We start from the raw sequence: 22280 nt of genomic DNA, 5'->3' as shown, positions 1-22280 counted from the left end.
GCCTCAGGCTTTAGTAGTAAGACCAGTTGTTCTCTGTGTACCAGCCCCCTGAACTGCATGCCTGGAACAGGAAGCAGAATGAACCCCCAGTCCAAGGCAAAACAGTCAGCAACCTGCCACATCACTTCATCACTTAGACACACACACAAGCGGCTGTGGCTAGATGGGATCTATCCAAGGGTACTGAGGGAGCTGGTGGAAGGGCTCACTGAGCCACTTTCAAACATTTACCAGCAGTCGTGGCTAACTGGGGAGGTTCCAGCTGACTGGACATTAACAGATGCGATGCCCGTCTACAACAAGGGCCAGAAGGCGCATCCAGGGAACTACAGGCCTGTCAGACTGACCTTGGTGCTATGGAAGGTTATGAAGCAAATCATCTTGAGTGCCATCACGTACAGGACAACCAGGGGTCAGGCCCAGTCAGCATGGGTTTATGAAAGGCCGGTCCTGCTTGACAAACCTCACCTCCTTCTGTGACAAGATGACCCACTTAGTTGATGAGGGAAAGGCTGTGGAAGTTGTCTACCTAGACTTTAGTAAAGTCTTTGACACCATTTCTCACAACATTCTTCTGTATAAGCTGGCTTGGATGGGTGTACTCTCTGCTGGCCGAGCCCTAAGAGTGAATGGAGTTAAATTCAGTTGGCAACTGGTCACAAATGGTGTTCCCTAGGACTCAGTATTGGTGAAAGTTCTGTTCAATATCTTTATCAAAGATCTGGATGAGGGGAGTGAGTGCACCATCAGTAAGTTTGCAGGTGACATTGAGTCGGCTGGAAGTGTTTACCTGCTTGAGGGTAGGAAAGATCTACAGAGGGATCTGGACAAGCTGGATCAATGGGCTGAGGCCAGTTGTATAAGGTTCAACAAGAAGAAGTGCTAGGTCCTGCATTTGGGTGACAACAACCTCATGCAGTGCTACAAGCTTGAGAGAGAGTGGCTGTAAAGCTGGGTGGCAGAAAAGGATATGGAGGTGTTGGTGGACAGTGGGTTTATAATAAGCCAGCTTGTGCCCGGGGAGCCCAGAAAGCCAGCAGCATCCTGGCTTGTATCAGGAATAGTGTGGCCAGGAGGGCCCCGGCAGTGATCATCCCCTTGTACTTTGCACTGGTGAGGCCACACCTCAAATCCTTTGCTCAGTTCTGGACCTCTCTGTAAGAAAGACATTGAGGAGCTGGTGCGTGTCCAAGGAAAAGTGCAATAAAGCTGATGAAGGGTCCAGAGCGCCAGTCTGATGAGGAACAGCTGAGGGAACTGGGGTTGTTTAGTCTGGAGAAGGCTCAGGAGGGACCTTATCACTTTCTTCAGCTACCTGAAAGGAGGTTGTAGTGAGGTGGGGGCCAGTTTCTTCTCCCAAGTAACAAGTGATAGGACAAGAGGTAACGGCCTCAAGCTGTGCCAAGAGAGGTTTAGATTGGATATTAGGAAAAATTTCTTCATCGAGAGGGTGATCAAGCATTGGCACAGGCTGCCCAGGGAAGTGGTAAAATCACATCCCTGGAAGTATTAAAAAAACATGCAGATGGGGGCCCTCAGTGACATGCTTTAGTGGTGGACTTGACAGTGCTAGGTCTACAGTTGGACTTGATCTTAAAAGTCTTTTCAACCTGGTTGATTCTATGATTTTCAAGATATAAAAAGAATTGATTTGGGAATCTAGCTCCCTATATCCCCTAGCTTTTCAGAAATAGGAATCTACCACGTTTTAAAATGTTACATATGTAAAAACTGTTTGAAATACTGACCAGGCTAGGATGTGTGTGGGTCGGGTGGGGATGGGACCATTCTAAACTAGAATGAAGCTCAAGGGATTAAATCTTCACTAGTCAATGTTACTAAAGTAGAAATCTGTACTGCTACCTTTGCCTAACAGCAAAGCAGCTCTGTTCTGAGCTGTCCAAGAGCAAATGGTTTTTTCCATCCTGTTTCTCAACAGAGAAAAGACTACTCGGAACATCCAACATGTATTTGGCACCTTGTCAAAATGTGAAAAGATGGAGATCTAACTGCAACTCTTAGTTTTGAATTGGAAATGATGAAAAATTTCAGAGCTTACAGAAATGTACCAAGACATCTTTAGCACCTGTATGAAATAAAGAATGAAATGGCGAGATGGCTTTTTGAGCATTGCAGTCTCCTCTCTTGACACTGCGGTGCTAATGCAATATATACTTATGCAAGTGAAGACAAAACTGGAGTAACATGTTTCAGTTACCCCTGAACTACTGCACCTTTATATTGCTCAAAATCTCCTGACCTAAAGAAACCAAACTATAAATCCTGAGTACTGTACTGTGCAGTACAATATTGATACAGGGGATCAATTACAAAAAGTACCACAGTAACCTTACTGATCTCTCTCTGTGCTACACACTTGCAAAGCTACTTGTTGGTTGTACAGCTTATCCCACGTAATGCTACAAATGAAAAACTAAAGTGTAATTATTATACAGCTTAGTGGAGCCATTTTCAATTTTATTTTTACATTGTCTTGCAACAGATTTTAGTATTCTTTTTCTTGTGTCTTCTTTTATAAACACGACATTTCCTAATACATTTCAAAAAGCTGAAAAATGATCAAACATTTTTTTTTCTGAACAGTAATTTTTCACTTATTGATGCACAAACATCTATTGCTTGGTTCGCTTTTTGTTTGTAACAAATTCTACCACCCTCATGTATTAGGCAGCTGAAAATTAAATATTTTTTTTACTTCTTAGCCTTTCTATACATCTACTTAATGTTTGTTAGCATGAATAAAAAGTGCAGTGCAAGCTCCTTAAGAAGAGAACGACTGACATTTTGCAATCTGAGACTGCTTATTACAAGGCTAAAGAAATGAAGCAATTTATTCACTGGGTATTAAGATCATACGTAAGGGTAGTTTATTTATAATGTGAATTGAATGGGCGCTGTATGTATCGCCCATCTGCTCTGCGCTCTGCTACCAGTGGTGCAGTACTGTGTAACTCTGATCAGATTTTGCATGGCCACCCTCCCAGAGCTATTATGGTTCTAATGGAGTTTTATTTAATGTGGAAATGGTATGTAATTTTTTTACGGGTTTCACAACTGCCAAGACATTTGGCCAAATGACCGTCATGCATGGCAACAGCTGTTACTCCACAGCCTTACAAAACTGGGAGTGCATTGGGTGTGTGTGGGGTGTAACAAACCTTCAATGCACACAGCATATTTAGGACACATTGAATGAAATGCATCTCCTTCGAAAAGCAGAAACATTAAGATAAGCTTTGGGAAAAGGAAGTTCAAAAATATAAACTCTATTTTTCTCTCCAGAAATGTGCATATCTTTTTTCTTTGCTGATGCAGGTATCTTCCCCCTGCCCCATACTTTTCTGTTTTGTGAACAGCTGGGTTCCCACAGAAACATGAGGCAAATCAGAGAGGGCTGGACAAGCATTGATTTCCCACCTTTAACACACAAGTCTGGAGGAAACAAACTAGCACTTGGTCCTTGCACCACCTGTGGAGCTCCCCAGTATTCTCCCCACCTCCAAAGCCACATCTGCAGTCAGGGCACTAGGCTGCTCTTCCCGTGATGTCAGAGCCTCTTGCTCCCCAGGCAGCATTGGCTCTTGGAACATTTCTAAAGTAGTGGTGTCAGTACATTAAGTGCCTGATCCTATTTCCACTGAGGTCCGTGCTGGCCTTTTGCATTCATTTAAATTAACCTTGGATCAGGCCTTAATGTAGCAACATTCCTATGTGGGATCTCTAGGAGAGACCTGAAAATAAATAAAAAAAAAAAAACAAACAAAAAAAACTATTTCTACTGTGATTTTTTTTTTTTTTTTATTAAGTCTATGAGCAGGCTCTTCACTGAAGGCCCTTAATCTCCTGGGTACAAAATAGGTACAAAATAGCAGTACATACCTATAAACATAGATGACTTGGTAAATTTAAATATCTGACTTCTCAAGTCTGTTTTATTAGCAATCTACTTGAAAAATACAGTACAATATTTCCAAATTGTATTAAAACAGGTTTCCCAAAGTTTATTACAAAACGGAAAGCGCTATCGCTTCAAAACTTGCCTCAAAACCATTGTTCTTCTCTCTGATTTTCTTCCCAAATATAGCAGTGCCTACAAGCGTATGCCAGAACTTGTAAGAGTATGAGGGAAAACCAAAGATCCTCCTAAAAGCTACCCCCACCATTTTTAGCACCACCTACATCTTGATTAAGTTCCTTTGCTGCACTGTTAATTTGGGCACTATCCTGGATAACTGTTTGCCATGTTAAAAAATATTAAGAGTTACAAAAAGTACTGTTCTGCATTGCTGTTGGCTGCGGAATTATGTTGTGCCTATATTGAAAATTTGTCTGGAGTACTAAGAAGACACTCCTTGCTTTGGGTCTGAAAAAGCTCCCTTTGTTGGGACAGAATATTTCAGTATAAATGTTCGTTGGGGGAAAAATGACAACTATGGCATTTCAGCAAGGAGTGAACAAAGTCATCAGCGTTCCTCAAGAAATTCGTAACATCTCTTCTGTGGTCACAGGTAAAGCAGAGACATAAACTCTCAGCAGAAGATCGAGATGCAAGACTGTCACTCTCATAAATAAAAATCATCCCCACGGTGAAACAGTTACTGCTATGATACATCAGCCTAATAAGGTTCCCTGAGAAACAGTTTGACTAAAAAGCTGGCACCGCTTCACTGACATCACTGACAGTTAACTAAGGCAAGTTCCCAGGAGCCAGAACAGATTCTCAGTGGAATTTCCATATAAAACCTCTTCCCAGGGCCACAGGTAGAAGAGACAAATGAACTCAAGCTAGCTGGTGCATGAAATGCAGTTTTGTTTCTAAAGGATAAAGCCAAGACCTTACTAGCGCGACTTCTCCATAGTGGAGGACCTTTCAGATATAAGGGTGAAGTGGTCTCCTAAAACAGGAGCCTTCAACACAAAGACCCTGTATAAGAATTATAAGCTTTCAACAATGAATTTTCCAAAATCTCTGAATTTGGAACAAAACTGTCACAGAACATCTTGCAGCTAAATCATTATGGCATTCTTCTAAGAGGCAAACTCCACAGTCAGGAGGGTGAGATCCAGCTGGATATTCTAGCTGCACACTGCAGATGAGAAGTGGATGCCATGCTGCTGCCCAAACACATCACCCTGCTGGTGTTTCCTGGAAACACTAACCTGGCATAGTCACTCAATATCATATTTCATGACTAAGAGACTCAGATGAATGAAAATGTGTCTTTTAGACTGCAGCTGGGTGCTAAATACCTCCACTGAGGTTAACAGTTGCTACTGCTATGACCCTTTACTACTTTGGCTTAGGAGAGGTGCTTTATTGTTTGACATGGTGACTTTTCCTAAACTCATTTTTAGATGCTCCTGGCCTTGTAATATTCATCCTGACATAAGGCAGCATTGTAGAATTAAGCTTGCAATCTCCCTCATATGCCTAGTCTAAGTACTCGCAACCTTATTAAAAAAAAATTGGTTATTAAAGCCAAAGTTGCATTTTTATCTGGCAACTTGTAAAAGAGATTGTTGCATGTGAAACTCAAAAACTTACCTGAGAAATAGAAGTCCACAGACGTTTTTTTTGAAACACCAAATAGACATATGAAACAAAAAGCTATTTTTAGAATACATTACAGAATACTGGCATGTTATAAAAATGTAATTAACCCATTGAAATTTAAACTAAGTTACATTCAAGGCACCTTATTTATAAATAGTTTTTTTTTAATGTTCATTCTACATTCACAGTAGTTTAACCATGTAAACAAGTCTGTGAAAGCTCAGATTAAGGTCACTTTCAGATCTGTGTGCCAAATAGTTCAGAAAAATATCATATTACATTGCAAAACTCAATAAAATAAGACAGGTCCATCTGCTGCCCAAACAATTCAATAGATGTTAAGGGGTACATTTTTAACAAGATTAAGCCTAAAAGAGGTTTTAAAAAATGAAAGATAAGTAACATACAATGCATTAACATTTGACTATCACTTGAAAGTCTACATAAATGCTGAAAAAATGCAAGCCACTATTCCTAGTGCTATTCTAATTTTAAAGGGCAAATCTTTGGAAACAGTGTTACTGGAAGTTTAAAAATATCCTCCATCTTTTTTTCCCCCACATTTGATCTTACAATACTCTAGTACATACTTTCTCCACAAGGAAAATGTATAAAATTAATCTTACAATATAAACACTATAAACAACTCCCTTGAGACATCTTCCGGACTCAGAATTCCTGTAAAGATTTAAGTATAACAATTCTAGGATAATTATGTGAAAATATGTACATTCATTCCAATGTCCTAGACCCAAGAAGAAACCCAAGTAAGCTCTACAAAAGTTGCCCACCAGTCTTGTCCAGTTAAGATTATACACAGCTTTGCTACTCTTGCTGTACTTCAACATAATCAACAAAAGTTTTACTTGTTTTTGTGTAGGAAATTCCCAAACTTTTGCATAAATCCTCTCAGCTTATTTTCATTAGGCTGCAATGGATGGTAAGCGGTTGAGTTGTAGCTGACCATGTGATTGCTCCTGCCGTAATTATTCCCTAAGGTCTTGCTTTTGATATCTGAGAGATGTAAACTACTGTTGGGTACATTTCCTGCAGGTTGGCTAGAATTTTCCAACTTACAGAATGGCTCAAAGCGACTATAAACACGCCTTTCACTCAAACGAGATCTTAGCTCCTCTTGGCATTTTGAGCTTGCCAGCTGCGGTGTCACTGAACTTGCTCTTTGAAGAGCAGAGACAGGAGCACTTTCAGGAGTAGTATTTGTGGTGGTTTCTTTTACATCTTGATACTGAATCTGTTCTGTATTAAATCTTGGGGTAGATGGATCTCCTGCAGTTTCTATGAACTTACTTTCAAGGGGGCACAAGAGAGGACACTTTTTATTGCTTTCATCAGATGGAGTTTTTTGAGGTTTTGGTGACTTTGGAGACTTTGGAGACTTTGTTGGGCTCCCGGTAACATCTTCTTTACTTCTGTTCAAGCTACCTTGAGAATTTGATGATGTGTTTCTCTTTCTCCTTGGGGAAGAATCTGTCTTATTCTCAGACATCTTTGGTTTTTGATTCTCTTCTTCAGAAACCAATGTATCAGAACTACTACACATTCTATAAAATGCAGGACCTTTGTTTTTTGACAAGTTTTCCTTCTTGTCTGGTGTGAGATTAAGAAGTGACCGCAGTTTCTGGGATCCTTTCTTTAGAAAACTTGGGGAACTCTTACTTTCTTTCTTTGATGTGCAGTCCTTACTAGACTCCTCCTTGCTAGGATCAGTGAGAGCAGCCATAGAGACTGCCTTGCTAGCAGTTGGGCTCTTTAGCTCTTCTTTGAGGTTTTTTTCCTCCTGTGGCAAGTGGTTTGTCATACTGTGCAAACTTTTAGCGCTCTTCAGCATGTCTTCTGGAAGTTTTGGACTAACTGGCTGCTTAAGTCTATGCCTAGTTAATGTGCTGTAAACATAATTGGATGCATGTTTGTTGGCACCAGGGTCTAAAATGGACTTTGAATTAAACATGGGAAAACTTCTCCGTTTCAGCATATTTTCATTTTGAAGGTTCTTCAAGTTTTCAGCATGTTTGTCTGCACACAGTGTAGTGTACAAGTAGACAGATGAGTCACCTGCTGCATTTGAATTTACACTAGGTTTTGTGTTGTCTGCAATATGAATTCTGGGGGGTATTGATGTATCTGATTTAGGTGGAATGTTTGTGCTAGGCTCTTCTGAAATATTATCTGTCCCATTTTCCACACTTGGAGCATGATTAGATGTCCCTTTAGGTGTTGCACTTCCCTCTGACCCAATTATAGTTGAATTTGAAGAACTTGCACAGCTGCTTACTTCCTGCTGTTCAGGTAAAGTTGGCTGAAATACCAATGATGATCGTAAACGAGAATGAGAATACAGTGCATGAGCTTTAATATTTTCAGGTGTGTCATAGCTATCATATCTGTCACCCAAGGCTGACCCATTAGACTCTACTGGATAATCTGACTGATCATTCAAATATGACTTAATTCGCCAGTTACGTAGGAATGATTTTGTTGTGTGTTCGAGGGTTGGCATCCTTTGCTGCAGATGGCGTATATGGTTATCTGTCCCATTAAAAGACCTCCGTACAATTGAGTTTCTTTCTGCAAGATTTACCTTTGGTCGTGAAAACTGATCAGCAAAACTTTGCTGGGGTGTATTGTAGTTATTTGCATACCCTCCTCGTAATGAAGAAACAATACTAAGGCTATCAGATGCCATTTTCCAAGTATTTGATGGATTGTTGGCTCTATTAATAGCTCTGTTGAGCAATAGGTAAGGTGTTCTTTCTGGTTTCTCCCCAGCATAACTGTGTCTCTTCCAGTGCTCATTTTTTTCACTAGGTTGATACTGCTGGATTGGATTTTGCATATTGAAACCTGGATGGAATGGCTGTTTATTATAGGACTGATTTCTCAAACCATATTTATCTATTTCATTTACTGCATATCTTCCACGAGTTTTCCAACAAACAGGATCTATCTTGTGAACTTTGTCTTGCCTACCAAAAAGGTTTCTTTGGCTAGAAACTGAAGCCAAGGAAGACACTGAGTGTTGGTATGTATCACTATCCCAAAGTGTCCTGCGACTGTTTACCCGCACTAATTCTGGGGCAAATGAACTAGGAACAGAAGAACGAGCGTATAGTGTTCTGAACTCTTCATCAAAGGATTCAACCAGCTGTCCTGTGATAACCTGAACCATACTGAGGTTGGTTTTTTCAAATGACCACATAAAGCTGAAAGAAGAACAAATGACCATTAGAAACAGTTCTCTTGAACTAAAGTGTTACACTGGTCCTTCTTGAGAAGAAAGCTTTCACTTCAGTGGAGGTATTTAGGCACCTAACTTTCAAAGACCTGTTTTTTTTTTTTCAAATACTTCTAAATAAATAAATAAATTGTGGTCATGATTCATGTCATTTGGATTTTGAAGGTCTAATTGAACACCAAATTCAGCTGGAGACTTTCCACTGCTTTCTGTGAGAGCAAAAATGAGTCTCTAACTACTTAATTGCCCTTAAAAAAGTGGATATTGCAAAAACGTATTCACAAACGTAGAACAGTGGAGTACAAATACCTAATGGAGCAAAATTATGTCTACAAAAACTAAGCCATGATTTACTAGACCCACTGTATTTACTCCTGAGTCAGAAAATGCTACTGTGTGATTGTTGTGAAAAAAAAAATTGAAATTGAAATAATATCCAGAACTGCTTCAAGAGCTCTGAATGTACTTCACTCTAAACACATTTTCAGTAAGATGCACCTCAGAATTGTCAAGAAGTTTACATTTTTTACTATGCACACCAGATTGGCTATGAACATTTCTTTTAATTGCAATAATGATATTCTGATGAAGGAAATTTTCGTATTTTCTATTGTACTTAGAAAGGCTGAACACATGCTCAAAGCTAAGTAGCTATAGCTACTTTACAGCTACAAAATGAGATAAAATAGACTAACATGTATATAAGGGGTGTTTCAACAAGCCTAATATCATGGTGACAAAAACCATAGAATTTTTATATTACAATGAAAAAACCCACCCTATTTTGCAATACTCTATTCATGAAAAAAAAAAAGTGAAAAAAATTAAATCAATGATCTTGTTTTATTTGCATCTGTCTTCTGGATGTTAGAAAATAGGTTTGTTGTATTCATGTAAATGGCCTGCTAAATTTGTTAGTTTTGTATTTTTCAGGAAATAATGGTGTCCTGAGATTGAATCATGTTGCATAAGTTTTTTTATATTAATTTACACAATTAATAATAATATACTTTGTAATATTTGAAAAAAAAACCTAAACTTTAAGTTGAGTTGAGAGAGCAAGATTTCCGAAAGAGTCATCGTTCTTGTTATAATCACTATATTCTTTCAGAAAGCAAGTTTAATTGCTACAGAAACTGGTGATTCCAGTCCCTGGGGTGCTAGGTCTTAGAGTGATGTTATTTTTCAAAATGAAATGAGAAAAACTATCACATTCTCTACCACTGTGTGTGGATATCAAAACAGGCAGACTCTCCCTGGACTCTTTTATACTTGTTCATTTATGAACTTGTCACTTACCTCACTATCATTTATATACATCAGTTGGAATTTGGGGCTGGCTGAATCTCAGAGGAAATAAAAAGCCAGATTTTCAAAAGCTTACAGTGGTGGAAATCTGTGAAAGTCAGTGGCTGTGGATCTGGCACCGAGGCAGTGCACTAGCAGAAACTATTTCAGTAGGCCAGAGAAGAAAAGTGTAGTATGAAAAGAACAAAAATATTTCAGAATGTGTGAGATAAAACTGTCTGTGCTTTAACTTAGGTGTTTTTTCCAGCTCTGCAAAGCTGTAAGTTCTTCCAGCCTATGCTTTGCACACATACACTGGAAATAAATGGAAAGCAGAATAAAGAAACTTAGCAAAATATAAAGAGAAACTATGTCAACTGAACTTTGGCAATTCTGAATTTGACCATGATATACTACAGAGTGCCACAGAAGAGGTCTATGTAAGCTTTAGAATATTATTATAAGGAGGAACTATCCAAGAAAGCTTATGAAATAATTTTGGCAGCCATTTCCACAGTGAATGTTAAACAAGAATAATTCAAACAATACAAGACAACACAGGATTTTTCCCTCTTTTTAGCAAATCTCCAGCTATGGCAAAAGCTGTATCTTTCATTTCTTATTTGTGAAAAACTAACAGAGGATCTCAGAATTTGGCTCTGTGTTAGGCTAGTTAGTAATAAGTATCTATGACATCTTGTTAAACTGCAGAAAATATAATTAAATTTGCCCACAGAGTTCTCTGGAAGAATATTCATAAACATTAGAAAAAAAGAATTTGCAGTAGGAGAGGTACTGAGATAACAGATTTTCTGTGGACACCACAGCGACTGATCTTACCTGTAAGAACCATATATGACTTTCTTACAGTCAACAAGAATAAATTTTTGTTCCATTTTTCCATGGAATTTTGCTCCTGTTTTAGAATAGTAGTCTTGTCCTTTCACTGTCCGCACCCTCATGTTCTGAAAAAAAAATTGAAATGCTTTAGTTGGTATTTATAGAAAAAATAAAATTTATATTCAATGCAAAACAACCTACAGCATATATCTCATTTGTCTCTGGGATACAAAATGCTTCACAAGACATAAAAATTGTTTGGAATACAGCTGTGAATAATCACAGTATTTACTTCAGTTTCTAGCCTTGCAATACTTGTTCTAGCAATGTTAATATGTCGTAATTTACAAGTATTGCAGTGGGAGTGAAATCCATAGTTTAGCATTGGCAGAGAGAGAACAGAATCTGTATGATTATTACATAGATTGTATATATGGAAATAGGGCAATATAAGGCTTGTGAATACAGAGGAATGTTTTGCTTCATGGGACTGCTACAGTGACAGGTTGAAAATCACAGCAGGTATGTGCTCTGTAAAGGTCAAGGTAGATGGATTAGGGCTGTTCATGAAGCAAAATGGATTAGATTGTGTACAAGGTAAATTCAGCAAAAAAACCCAGGAGAATAAAGGGAAGGGAAGGGAAGGGAAGGGAAGGGAAGGGAAGGGAAGGGAAGGGAAGGGAAGGGAAGGGAAGGGAAGGGAAGGGAAGGGAAGGGAAGGGAAGGGAGGAGAAAGGAAGTGGGAAGGGGAAGTGGGAAGGGGGAAGGGGCAGGAGGAAGGGGCAGGGGGAGAGAAGGGAAGGAGAAGGGGGAAGGGGAGGGAAGGGGGAAGAGAGAAGGGGGAGGGGAGGGAAGGGGGAATGGAAGTGGGAAGGGGAAGGGGGAAGGGGAGAGAAGGGAAGGGGAAGGGGGAGGGGGAGGGAAGGGAAGGGGAAGGGGGAAGGGGAGGGAAGGTGGAAGGGAAAGGGAAAGAGGAAAAGAGGAAAGGGAAGGGGAAAGGGAAGGGGAAAGGGAAGGAGGAAGGGAAGCAAAAGGATGAGTCTATTTCATTTGGAAGGGACCTACAATGATCATCTAGTCCAACTGCCTGAACACCTCAGCGCTGACCAGAAGTTAAAGCATGTTATTAAGCGCATTGTCCAAATGCTTCTTAAAACACTGACAGGTTTGGGGCATTGACCATCTCTCTAGGTAGGCCGTTCCAGCATGTGACCATGCTCTCAGTAAATAAATGTTTCCTAATGTCCAGTCTAAACCTCCCCTGGCATACCTCTGAACCATTCCCACAGGTCCTACCACTGGATATCAAGGAGAAAAGCTCAGCACCTCCCTTCCGCTTCCCCTTCTCAGGAGGCTGTGGAGATGTTTAAGCTTACAAAAGTATTTAAGATTCCAGTCTGTAAAGTATGACTAAGTTTGCAACACAGTTAAATAAACCTTTAACGTCTATGGGGTCATTTATGCATTTACCAAAAACATATGAAGTTCTAATAGCCAGAGGTTGTGGAAATTTTAATCATAGTGTCTACTAAGATCCAATGAACTGTATCTTTCCAAACAGAGAAAATCTCCAAGAAATGAAAACATATTTCCAAGTAACTCATGCTTTCTAAATCAGTATATATTTTCACTGTTGGTTTCTTAAAACTTTTATGAAAAGAAAAATCAAATCAAAGAAGCAAGAGTTACATTTAAAAGCTGCTGACTTGGTAAATTATGGTTTAACTGAAGCTATCCAAGTTCTTTAAATTTTATTTATTAGCTGAGTTTTTACACAGCATTTTTGTCAAGCTGTGTTCAAACAAAAATGCAACTCACCTAAAAGATACAAAGACAGTATTTAAAAATTAGTTTTGTGGACTTTTGTAAATATGGTAGAAACATGAAATTTCTCTCTTAAATAAATAAAAGAAGCAGTGTCTAGAAGCGCTCTAAAATTTTTAAAGTTAAAAATGTTAAAAGTGAAAACACAAGTTGATGCTCATCTATTTTCAAAACAGCTAAAAAAGAATCAGTGACAATAAGAACCCAGTTTGCATTACTGAATGGGAGGGTGACATAATTTTGCATTTCTACCTGCTAAGCACTTTTGGCAATCTAGCACTGTCTTTCAAGTTTTCTGCACTTCAACTAGAAATCTTCTTATCAATGAAAGTCAATTTTCCCACTCTTCCAATCTGATTTTGTTGAACTTTGAATAAGTCAACCCCACTGAAGAAAAGTGTTCTTTCTCCAGCAGCTACCGAAGCTTTAACTAAAAGTATTTACATAAAAAGCTTTTAGTTGTGTGGAGAACAGTGTGGAAAATAGTAATTCCTGAAAAAGAAAAAAAAAAATACTGGAATTTACCCATTCTAAAGATTATCATAATAGTAAACTTTATGTACTATAAAATAATATGTTGTAATTTAGTAATGAAATTTGCATTTACCTAATGACCGTTTTACCCAATTTTATATCCCATATTTGTATGTCAGATTTATATTTAATTATACTAAAATATATGTCATTATAATTTGAAAAAGGTAACTTGAGAGGCAGCTTATACATTTTCAAATAACCGTAACAAGCAATGCTGGCCTAATGACATGACAGTTGAACACATCAAATCTTACTGAGATAAGGTCTGATAGGTATTGGACAGGATATCACTTGGGAATCTCGAATGCTGGAGGCACAAGCAAGGCTAATGGCCTGCAAATTACTATACTATATGAAAAAAAGCTTTGCCTTAGGTACTCATAAATTGAAATATAATTTCAAGTAGGCATATCTAAAAAATAAATTTACATTAAATTTCTGGTTTTTAGAAAAATCATAGTCACTGCTTCCTCTTGTTCTCTTTTTTCTTTTCCTTCTCCTCAGTGTTACTCCTCCTGCAGCTTTTTGATCTTGCTTCCTTAATCCTGTACTCATTCCTTGTCTTGGTAGGTCATCCACTAACAGAAAGGAACATTGCATTACAAAGGCATGTTCCAGTGATCATGTTCCCTTTTTTCACATCACACTTTCTTTTCCTCTGCAGTTAATCTGTCATTCTTCACCTACTTCAAACCCTCTAATAAGGTGCCAGGGATGCATACCTTGAATCATTGCCCAAAATACAGACATTTAAGAATATATAGTAACAACGCGTTCCATTGAGAATCATAGAAGGGTTTGGGTTGGAAGGGACCTTTAAAGCTTATCTAGTCCCACTCACCTTGTAATGAGCTCTGACACCTTCCACTAGACCAGGTTGCTCCTACCTCCCTGGGTAACCTTTTCCAGTGCCTCACTACCCTCACAGTGAAGAATTTCTTCATAACAGCAAATCTAAATCCCCTTTCTGTCAGTTTAAAGCCATTCCCTCTTATCCTGTCACTACATGCCCTTGTAAAAAGCCCCTCTTCCAGCTTTCTTGTAGGCCCCCTTTAGGTATTGGAAGGCTGCTATAAGGTCTCCCCAGGACCTTCTCTACTTCAGGCTGAACACCACCAGCTCTCTCAGCATGTCTCTATACAAGAGGTGCTCCAGCCCTCTGGACTCACTCCAACAGGTCCACTTCCTTCTTGTGTTGGGGGCTCGAGTGGAGCTCCTCATAAACCAACAGAAGCAGTTTGATTAGAAGCAGTAAATATATACATACTGAACTGCAAGCCCCATTTAGTATGAAATGCTGTGTTTTATCCTGAGGCTATAGGACTTCCCTGCTAATGGTAGTATGTCACTGATCACTGCATCGCTGTGGGTAAAGCAGTAGCTCATTTATGAATCCTGAGAGGAAAATCCTGGGCAAACCAGAAACCAACAAACTCACGCATCATGAAGGAACCAAGGTAGCCTGACAGGACATGCAAACGTAGATACAATCAGCCACAGTGAGTCAACTGGAAAGTCAGTGACTGCTAGGGGATGCATATGGAAGAATACTTTAATCAAGGACTTGATGTTTCAGAGGTTTCTAAAGTCAGACACAGGATCTTCTCCCTCCTCCAAGACAGGCTGTAGGACACTCAGGGACATTGCTGTCTTGGTGCTGCATTCTGCAGACCAAATCTATTTCACAGTTTGCTGCAGCACCTGTCAGTAGCATTAAAAAAAAAAAAAAAAGGCAAAAAAAAAGCGCATTTCGAAAAATTTAGCTATTAGTTTTAGAAAATTCACCTGAAAAATGTCTGAATCTGTAAGGACTCACCATCTACCTATGCAGATGAACTGCTGACCAAACAAGTCAGACAGTGACAAAATCAATCAGAATTCCTACACAGAATTCACAGAATATGTAGTCTACCTGTTTTTTCAGCTATATCTTTCAATAAAGAGGGAAACATGCCCTGATACACAGCCATGCTACAGATGAGGAAAACAGCCTGTACAGATATTTAATGTAGATTTACGAATAAAATCCTCCTTTTTTTCATACAGAATACTACTGAATTGTAAATTTGAATCAAAAAATACAGTTTTTCTCATCACTGCATCTCATTCTTTACTGATTCAAAGGAGCAGAAAAAACACCAGACAAAGTGTTGAATCAGAAAAGCTTTACAGAAACTCCTTATGAGTGCATGGCATGAGGAACATCTGCCATACTCCTGCAAGATTGAACCAAATCATGCCAGAGAATTACAAGACCAGTGCTGCTGGTGCTACATCTTGAGGAAAAGAAACGGATCCATATATCTCTGTTCTCTTTTTGCTTTCACTGAACAGAAGGGAAAGACTGAAAGCCAAGAGCACAAAAAGCTGAAGATGTTTCTTTGTTTTTGTAAACCTTGGGCTGATGGGAAAAAGGAAAGGGAGAAACATTCTCCAAAGTACTGACTGTTCCCTGATAGTCACCTGCAGTTTCCCTTCATCCTCAATAAAGGCACAAAAGACTTACTATGGTAGGGAGCACTTGGATAAAGACCATTAATTTCAAGAGACATACCACAAATCAAATGGAAAACCACCACACAACAGGCATACTGTTTAGCTCTTTGGGATATATTTTTCATGTTCTGATAAAACTTGTAGCATTCTAGGCAAACCTCGCAGAATAAAGATGCATTTCTCCTAACGTTACTGAACAGAAACATATAAAAGATAACTTGACTGTCTTCAGTGGCCAAGTCCAAACTTCTCCAATCCACACTAATTCACACAAAATCCACTTGTATGTATGTTAATTCTTTCAACCACAGTATAAATGCCCATAGGTCTATAAAAGCGTATTAAAAACGCAACTTCAAATCCATCCAAAAGAAGTTAACCTTTTGAAACAGCTATAGACCACATGGAATTACTCTGAAAATGGCATTTTTTGAGCTATCACTTGAAATTCATAGAATCATAGAATAGTTAGGGTTGGAAAGGACCTTAAGATCACCAAGTTCCAACCCCCTGCCATAGGCAGGGTCACCTCACACTAAACCATGTCACCCAAGGCTCTGTCCAGAGTGGTCTTGAACCCCGCCAGGGATGGAGCATTCACAACTTCCCTGGGCAGCCCATTCCAGTGCCTCATCACCCTTACAGTAAAGAACTTCCTCCTCATATACAGTCTAAACCTCCCTTGTTTAAGTTTGAACCTGTTACCCCTTGTCCTATCACTATAGTCCCTAATGAAGAGTCCCTCCCCAGCATCCCTATAGGCCCCCTTCAGATACTGGAAGGCTGCTATGAGATCCCCACGCAGCCTTCTCCAGGCTGAACAGCCCCAACTTTCTCAGCCTGTCTTCATATGGGAGGTGCTCCAGTCCCCTGATCATCCTCGTAGCTCTTCTTTGGACTTGTTCCAACAGTTCCATGTCCTTTTTATGTTGAGGACACCAGAACTGCACACAATACTCCAGGTGAGGTCTCACGAGAGCAGAGTAGAGGGGCAGGATCACCTCCTTCGACCTGCTGGTCACGCTCCTTTTGATGCAGCCCAGGATACGGTTGGCTTTCTGGGCTGCAAGGGCACACTGCCGGCTCATGTTCATTTTCTCGTCGACCAGCACCCCGAGGTCCTTTTCCGCAGGGCTGCTCTGAATCTCTTCTCTGCCCAACCTGTAGCTGTGCCTGGGATTGCTCCGACCCAGGTGTAGGACCTTGCACTTGGCATGGTTAAACTTCATAAGGTTGGAATCAGCCCATCTCACAAGCATGTCAAGGTCCCTGCTGATGGAATTCCTTCCCTCCAGCGTATCATCCGAGCCACACAGCTTGGTGTCATTGGCAAACTTGCTGAGGGCGCACTCAATCCCACTGTCCATGTCAGCGACAAAGATGTTGAACAAGACCGGTCTCAACACTGATCCCTGAGGGACACCACTCGTTACTGGTCTCCAGCTGGACACTGAGCCATTGACCACAACTCTGTGTGCAGCCATCCAGCCAGTTCTTTATCCACCAAGTGGTCCATCCATCAAATTGATGCCTCTCCAATTTAAAGACAAAGATGTCGTGTGGGACAGTGTCGAACGCTTTGCACAAGTCCAGGTAGATGATGTCAACTGTTTTACGTCTGTCCATGTTTCTAATTTTTTTTGTTTTAGGAAGGTAAAACTCATGCCATAAAAAGACATATACCATTTTTGGCAACCTCTATGGCATAGCTGACCCAAGTACTCAGCACATGGTGGTATCTCAAGTTCCAGAGTATGGAAATACTGCCAAATACTCACTTCGCGAAGGCAATCACGACCATCTGTTTACAGATCCACAACACGGCTTTGATATTTTCTTTCTGAAAGTCCCTATAGCTCTGCCTATTAGGCCACCAGAGGGCAATCCCACACACACATACACAAGAAACAAGAATGGAAACTGGTATGGGAATACTTTTAAGGACCTAAGTCAACATTCCAGAGCAAAAATTGATATAAAATACAGGTTTGATCAAAAATACTATCAAAACCTGCTTTATCTTTACTAATACACCACATGTCTCTCTGGTTTTTAGACGGGACTCTTAAACTGGATGCTGCTAAGAAGAGCTTTTATAATATTTCTTTTCTTGGTGTGAACATGACCTAACTAGCTACAAGAAACTGCAAACAGAACTATACAGAAGTTCAGCCAAGGCAGCACTCATAGCTTTGCAAAGAGACTCTGGCAGCATCTTTGCAATTTCTTCAGTGCTATCTACAGTACAGTAAATCTAGAAGTATTTATGAAGCATTTACTTTGGGTCAGTGAAGCTCATGGTTTATATTCTAATCCCTGTTAAATATTACAGCAGTACAGGACATCTTGTGAAAAATGTAAGCGTTAGTCTTCTCATTCTTAGAGGATAAAATTACATTTTTCATGTATAAATGTAATACTCTCTAGTGACACGGTTTAGTGGTGGTCTTGGCAGTCCTGGGGTAATGGCTGGACTTGATGACTTAAAGGTTTTTTCCAACCTCGCTGATTCCGTGATTCTATGATGTAGACAGACATGATATTATGGGTTTTCAGGAAAACATTAATAAAATAGAATAAAGTAGAATTGTTGGCCTTTTAAAGTACTTTAATACATAACAGCTTCAAAGAAAAAGATCATGAAGTCTGCAATTTATTAATTTACATAAGCTTTATGCGTCTATTTGCAATCTACTTTAAGAGAAAGCAAAAAAAAAAGCCTAGTTTTTCAAGCAGTGTTCCTAAATACATAATAATTGAAAATTACTTTATAAATAATATACAAAAAAATGTGTAATTCTATTAAATACTCTAGTTTTGACTCATCAAAAAGATAAAAATCTTTCTAAAACATTTGTAGAGAAGGTTCTACTGAGAGCTTACCTAGTTATACCTTATTGTTAATTCAAATAAGCCTATATTTGATAATCACTTTTTAAATAACAGTCCCTGTTCAGTGGGTTGTATAGGAACAAGGAGTGAATATTCATGCACAGGAACACAGGAAGCCTTACCCTGAGCCTCTGAACTTGACAGCCTTGTTTCTCCGTCATTTTCAGAAAGTGACTGAAGTTTGACTCATCAAGCAGGAGATACACTGCAATCCCTCTAGCAGATGCCTCCACAATTTCTCTAAAAATATCCACATCTGTAAACATGTCCATAACAATGGCAATGACCTGAATAAAACAGAGATGACAGAAATTATTATATTGTATAAACACGTAAGTAAAACTCTTCACTGAAGCTTGCACTGGGAAGCTAAAACGAATTTTTTTTATGCATCCAAAAAGTTCTAATATTTTCCATGTGGTACCAATTAACTTAGAAAGCGTTTCTAGACCATTGGATATTCTTTTTGAGAAGTCAGGTGATCGTGTGTGTGCCATGTACCAAAGCTTGGCAAAAAGTTATGTTGTAGGTATGTATAGCAATTGATTATATGAAGAAAAGGAAAGCCAGTGGAAGAGAAAGGAAGGGGAAACAGCAATGTAAACACATAGTTAAAAAATAAACCATCAAAATATAACTGCAGTGTTCGGTGTGAAAATGTTTTCAGATAACATTTTTGTTCAAGGGGCTTTTTCATCTTTCATCATCTCTAAAGCTACTGGCTCAAAGGCTTGAAGGAGTCAGCAAGCAGTCATTGAAGAGCTGGAGCTGCTGAGGACATCAGGACCCATACTCATTCAGCACTCTTACTGGGATGAAATTTTCTAAGCTGGTGAGAGCTTGAAGAAGATTAGCACGCTGAACACCAGCTACTAATACCATTAAACCTATGGGGATAAGGCATGTATTTCTGACTGGGAAAAACAATGTCTTGATAATGGTATCTTGGAGATGATATACTGTTGATGTTTTGGGCAAGCTATTTGGGAAGAATTAGTTGGAAGCATTAGAGGAGATAACAGAGGGAGAACAGGCATCTGTGTAACTTAAAAATAATATTCTTATCCACTACAGTGTCCATGAAAAGTTTCAGTGAGATGTCTCAGTTGCAAATTAAAATCAGAGGCTCATAGAATAGTTAGGGTTGGAAAGGCCTTAAGATCATCCAGTTCCAACCCCCCTGCCATGGGCAAGGACACCACACACTAAATCATGTCACCAAAGACTCTGTTCAACGTGGCCTTGAACACTTCCAGGGATGAAGCATTTGCAACATCCCTGGGCAGCTCATTCCAGTGCCTCACCACCCTCACAGTGAATAACTTCCTCCTTATATCTAATCTAAACTTCCCCTGTTTAAGTTTTAACCCATTACCCCTTGTCCTATCACTACAGTTCCTAATGAAGAGTCCCTCCCCAGCATCCTTATAGGCCCCCTTCACGTACTGGAAAGCTTCTATGACATCTCCATGCAGCTTCTCTTCTCCAGGCTCAACAGCCCAAATAAAGTCTTTCACAGATGTCAGAGCATGCTTGATAGTGAGCTTTACCATTGCCACTAATCTTTAAACTATCTGTACCTTAACCATAATGGAGAAATTGTTAAGTTACAGTCACTCATCTTATTTCAGAATTGAAATACTTACCTCACTCATAAAATTTATTAAATGCTGTTACAAGCGCCCAAGTAAAAGTTATGTCTCCTGTCAGCTGTCGGAACAGTTCAGTTGTTTTTGAATCCTACCTGCTTAGAACTAAAAAAACTCACTTGTGCCAAGCATGTACTTAAAACACTAGAAATATTAATGAAAGCTGACATACATGAAATAAAAGTAAAATAACTATGTCATTAGGAAAGGTAAAAAGCTCCTGAAGTAGCAGAAATGAAAGAATTAAGCCATATTGTAAGAAGTCACCTGGCAATAAAAAGGCTCTTTACAAATCCACAAGTCAGAGAATAACAGAATAGCATGAAATAATTGAATTCTTTCAAATATCTTAGGTAATATGCTCATGCAGCATGTCACTCATTTCACTGACTTTTTGAAAATGAAACCTAAATGTGATTTTTAACAGTACAAATTATATTTCTTTATCTAAATTAGAAAGGAAAGACTGAAACCCTGTTGTGGTTTAAGCCCAACCAGTAACTCAGAACCACGCAGCCGCTCACTCACTCCTCCCCTCTTCTTTCTCCCCCCGCTCCTGGAGAGATGGGGAGGAGAACCAAAAGAATGTAACTCCCACAGGTTGAGATAGGAACAGTCCAGTAACTAAGGTATAACACAAATCACTGCTGCTACCACCAGTAATAATAATGATAGGGGAAATAACAAGGGAAGAGAATACAACTGCTCACCACCCACCAACCAATTACCCAGCTTGACCTGAGCAGTGATCTAGCGCTTCCGGGTAACTGCCTCTAGTTCTACATTCCGGGTATGATATGCTGTGGTATGGAATACCTCTTTGGCTAGTTTGGGTCAGGTGTCCTGTCTCTGCTTCCTTCCCGCTTCCCCTCCTTGCTGGCAGAGCATGAGACTCAAAAGTCCTTGGTCAGAGTAAACATTACTAAGCAGCGACTAAAAACATTGGTGTTATCAGCACTGTTCCCAGGCTGAAAGTCAAAAACACAGCACTGCACCAGCTACTACGAAGGAGAAAAATGACTGCTACTGCTGAACCAGGACAAACCCACAAAAGTTTCATCTTGACTCTAAGGACACCATCACGTTCAGACTGCACCTTCTGCTTGGCCTTGTATCTGAAACACACAACATTAACTGAACATGGCAATCCTATTTATTCATCTGTCTTGTTTCACTTATGTCTTAGCAGAAATCTGCCAAGACATATCAAGTGTTTTAGGTAAAAGGACCAAAGAAGCAAGTTTGTTCTCAAATACTTCTGTTTCATTACCAGTGTCCTCCTCCCTCTAAATTTCCTAATTTCTTTTTAACCTTTCCTTTAGTTCATATCTCTTAGAAATATGTGTTCATTACAGTCCAGGGTCTATTTAAATGCAAGAGAAAAATCTTGAATGGATTAATTAGCATATGCTGGCATGAATACATGAAATACTCAGAATCAACAGTACAGCCTTCAAAAATCATTCTAGCATTTTCCTAGGGCAGATATCTAAAATGCTAACTTGGTTGCAGCATCTGTGGTTAAAAAAGACTAGATTACTGGAAATCCAAAGAAAAGAAAAAAAAAAAAGAATTAGTAACAAAAGCTAAAAAACAACTACAGTGGCCATATCTATCTTTATGAAGAGGGAAGGAGAGAAATAAATAAGAAAGCAGGCCAGTAAATTGGTGGCAAAAGAAGGATGCATGAGCACTACTATGTAGATATCTTGCAACTTGCAAATGAACAGGAAGACTCTCTTTGTCTTCACTAGCAGAATTCTTCTTAAATCATTTACCTCGTTAATTTTGGAGTTAATTCTGCAAAGCATCAAAGCAGCCTTGCAAGAAATAGTAGGTTCCACTTCCAGAGTTGGAATAGGGATTACGTTTTGAAACCTAAGGCATCCACTAGCTGAAAAATCCTCACCAGATTTAAGAACATGTA

The 22280-nt window shown here is 39.3% G+C and overlaps 1 protein-coding gene across 3 annotated transcripts in view; it reads right to left on the bottom strand.

The window, feature by feature from the left end:
• Positions 1-5310: 5310 nt before the first annotated feature.
• Positions 5311-22280, bottom strand: part of FAM83B (family with sequence similarity 83 member B) — a 51565-nt gene continuing 34595 nt past the window's right edge. For all 3 annotated transcript variants that reach the window (XM_057414017.1, XM_057414018.1, XM_057414019.1), the window contains exons 3-5: positions 18827-18991; positions 10956-11080; positions 5311-8796 (exon numbers count right to left, since the gene is read on the bottom strand). In XM_057414017.1, the coding sequence (XP_057270000.1) occupies positions 6438-8796; positions 10956-11080; positions 18827-18991 (2649 nt within the window). In that variant the 3' untranslated portion in view covers positions 5311-6437. The remainder of the gene's footprint in view (positions 8797-10955; positions 11081-18826; positions 18992-22280) is intronic.

This window comes from Pezoporus wallicus, unplaced genomic scaffold (assembly GCF_028554395.1).
Source record: "Pezoporus wallicus isolate ANWC-B61680 ecotype Strahan unplaced genomic scaffold, APGP_CSIRO_Pwel_v1 contig_6428, whole genome shotgun sequence".
Classification (NCBI taxonomy): domain Eukaryota; kingdom Metazoa; phylum Chordata; class Aves; order Psittaciformes; family Psittacidae; genus Pezoporus; species Pezoporus wallicus.
Note: the sequence above shows the minus strand (reverse complement) of the source record. Positions and strands in the feature narration are given on the sequence as shown.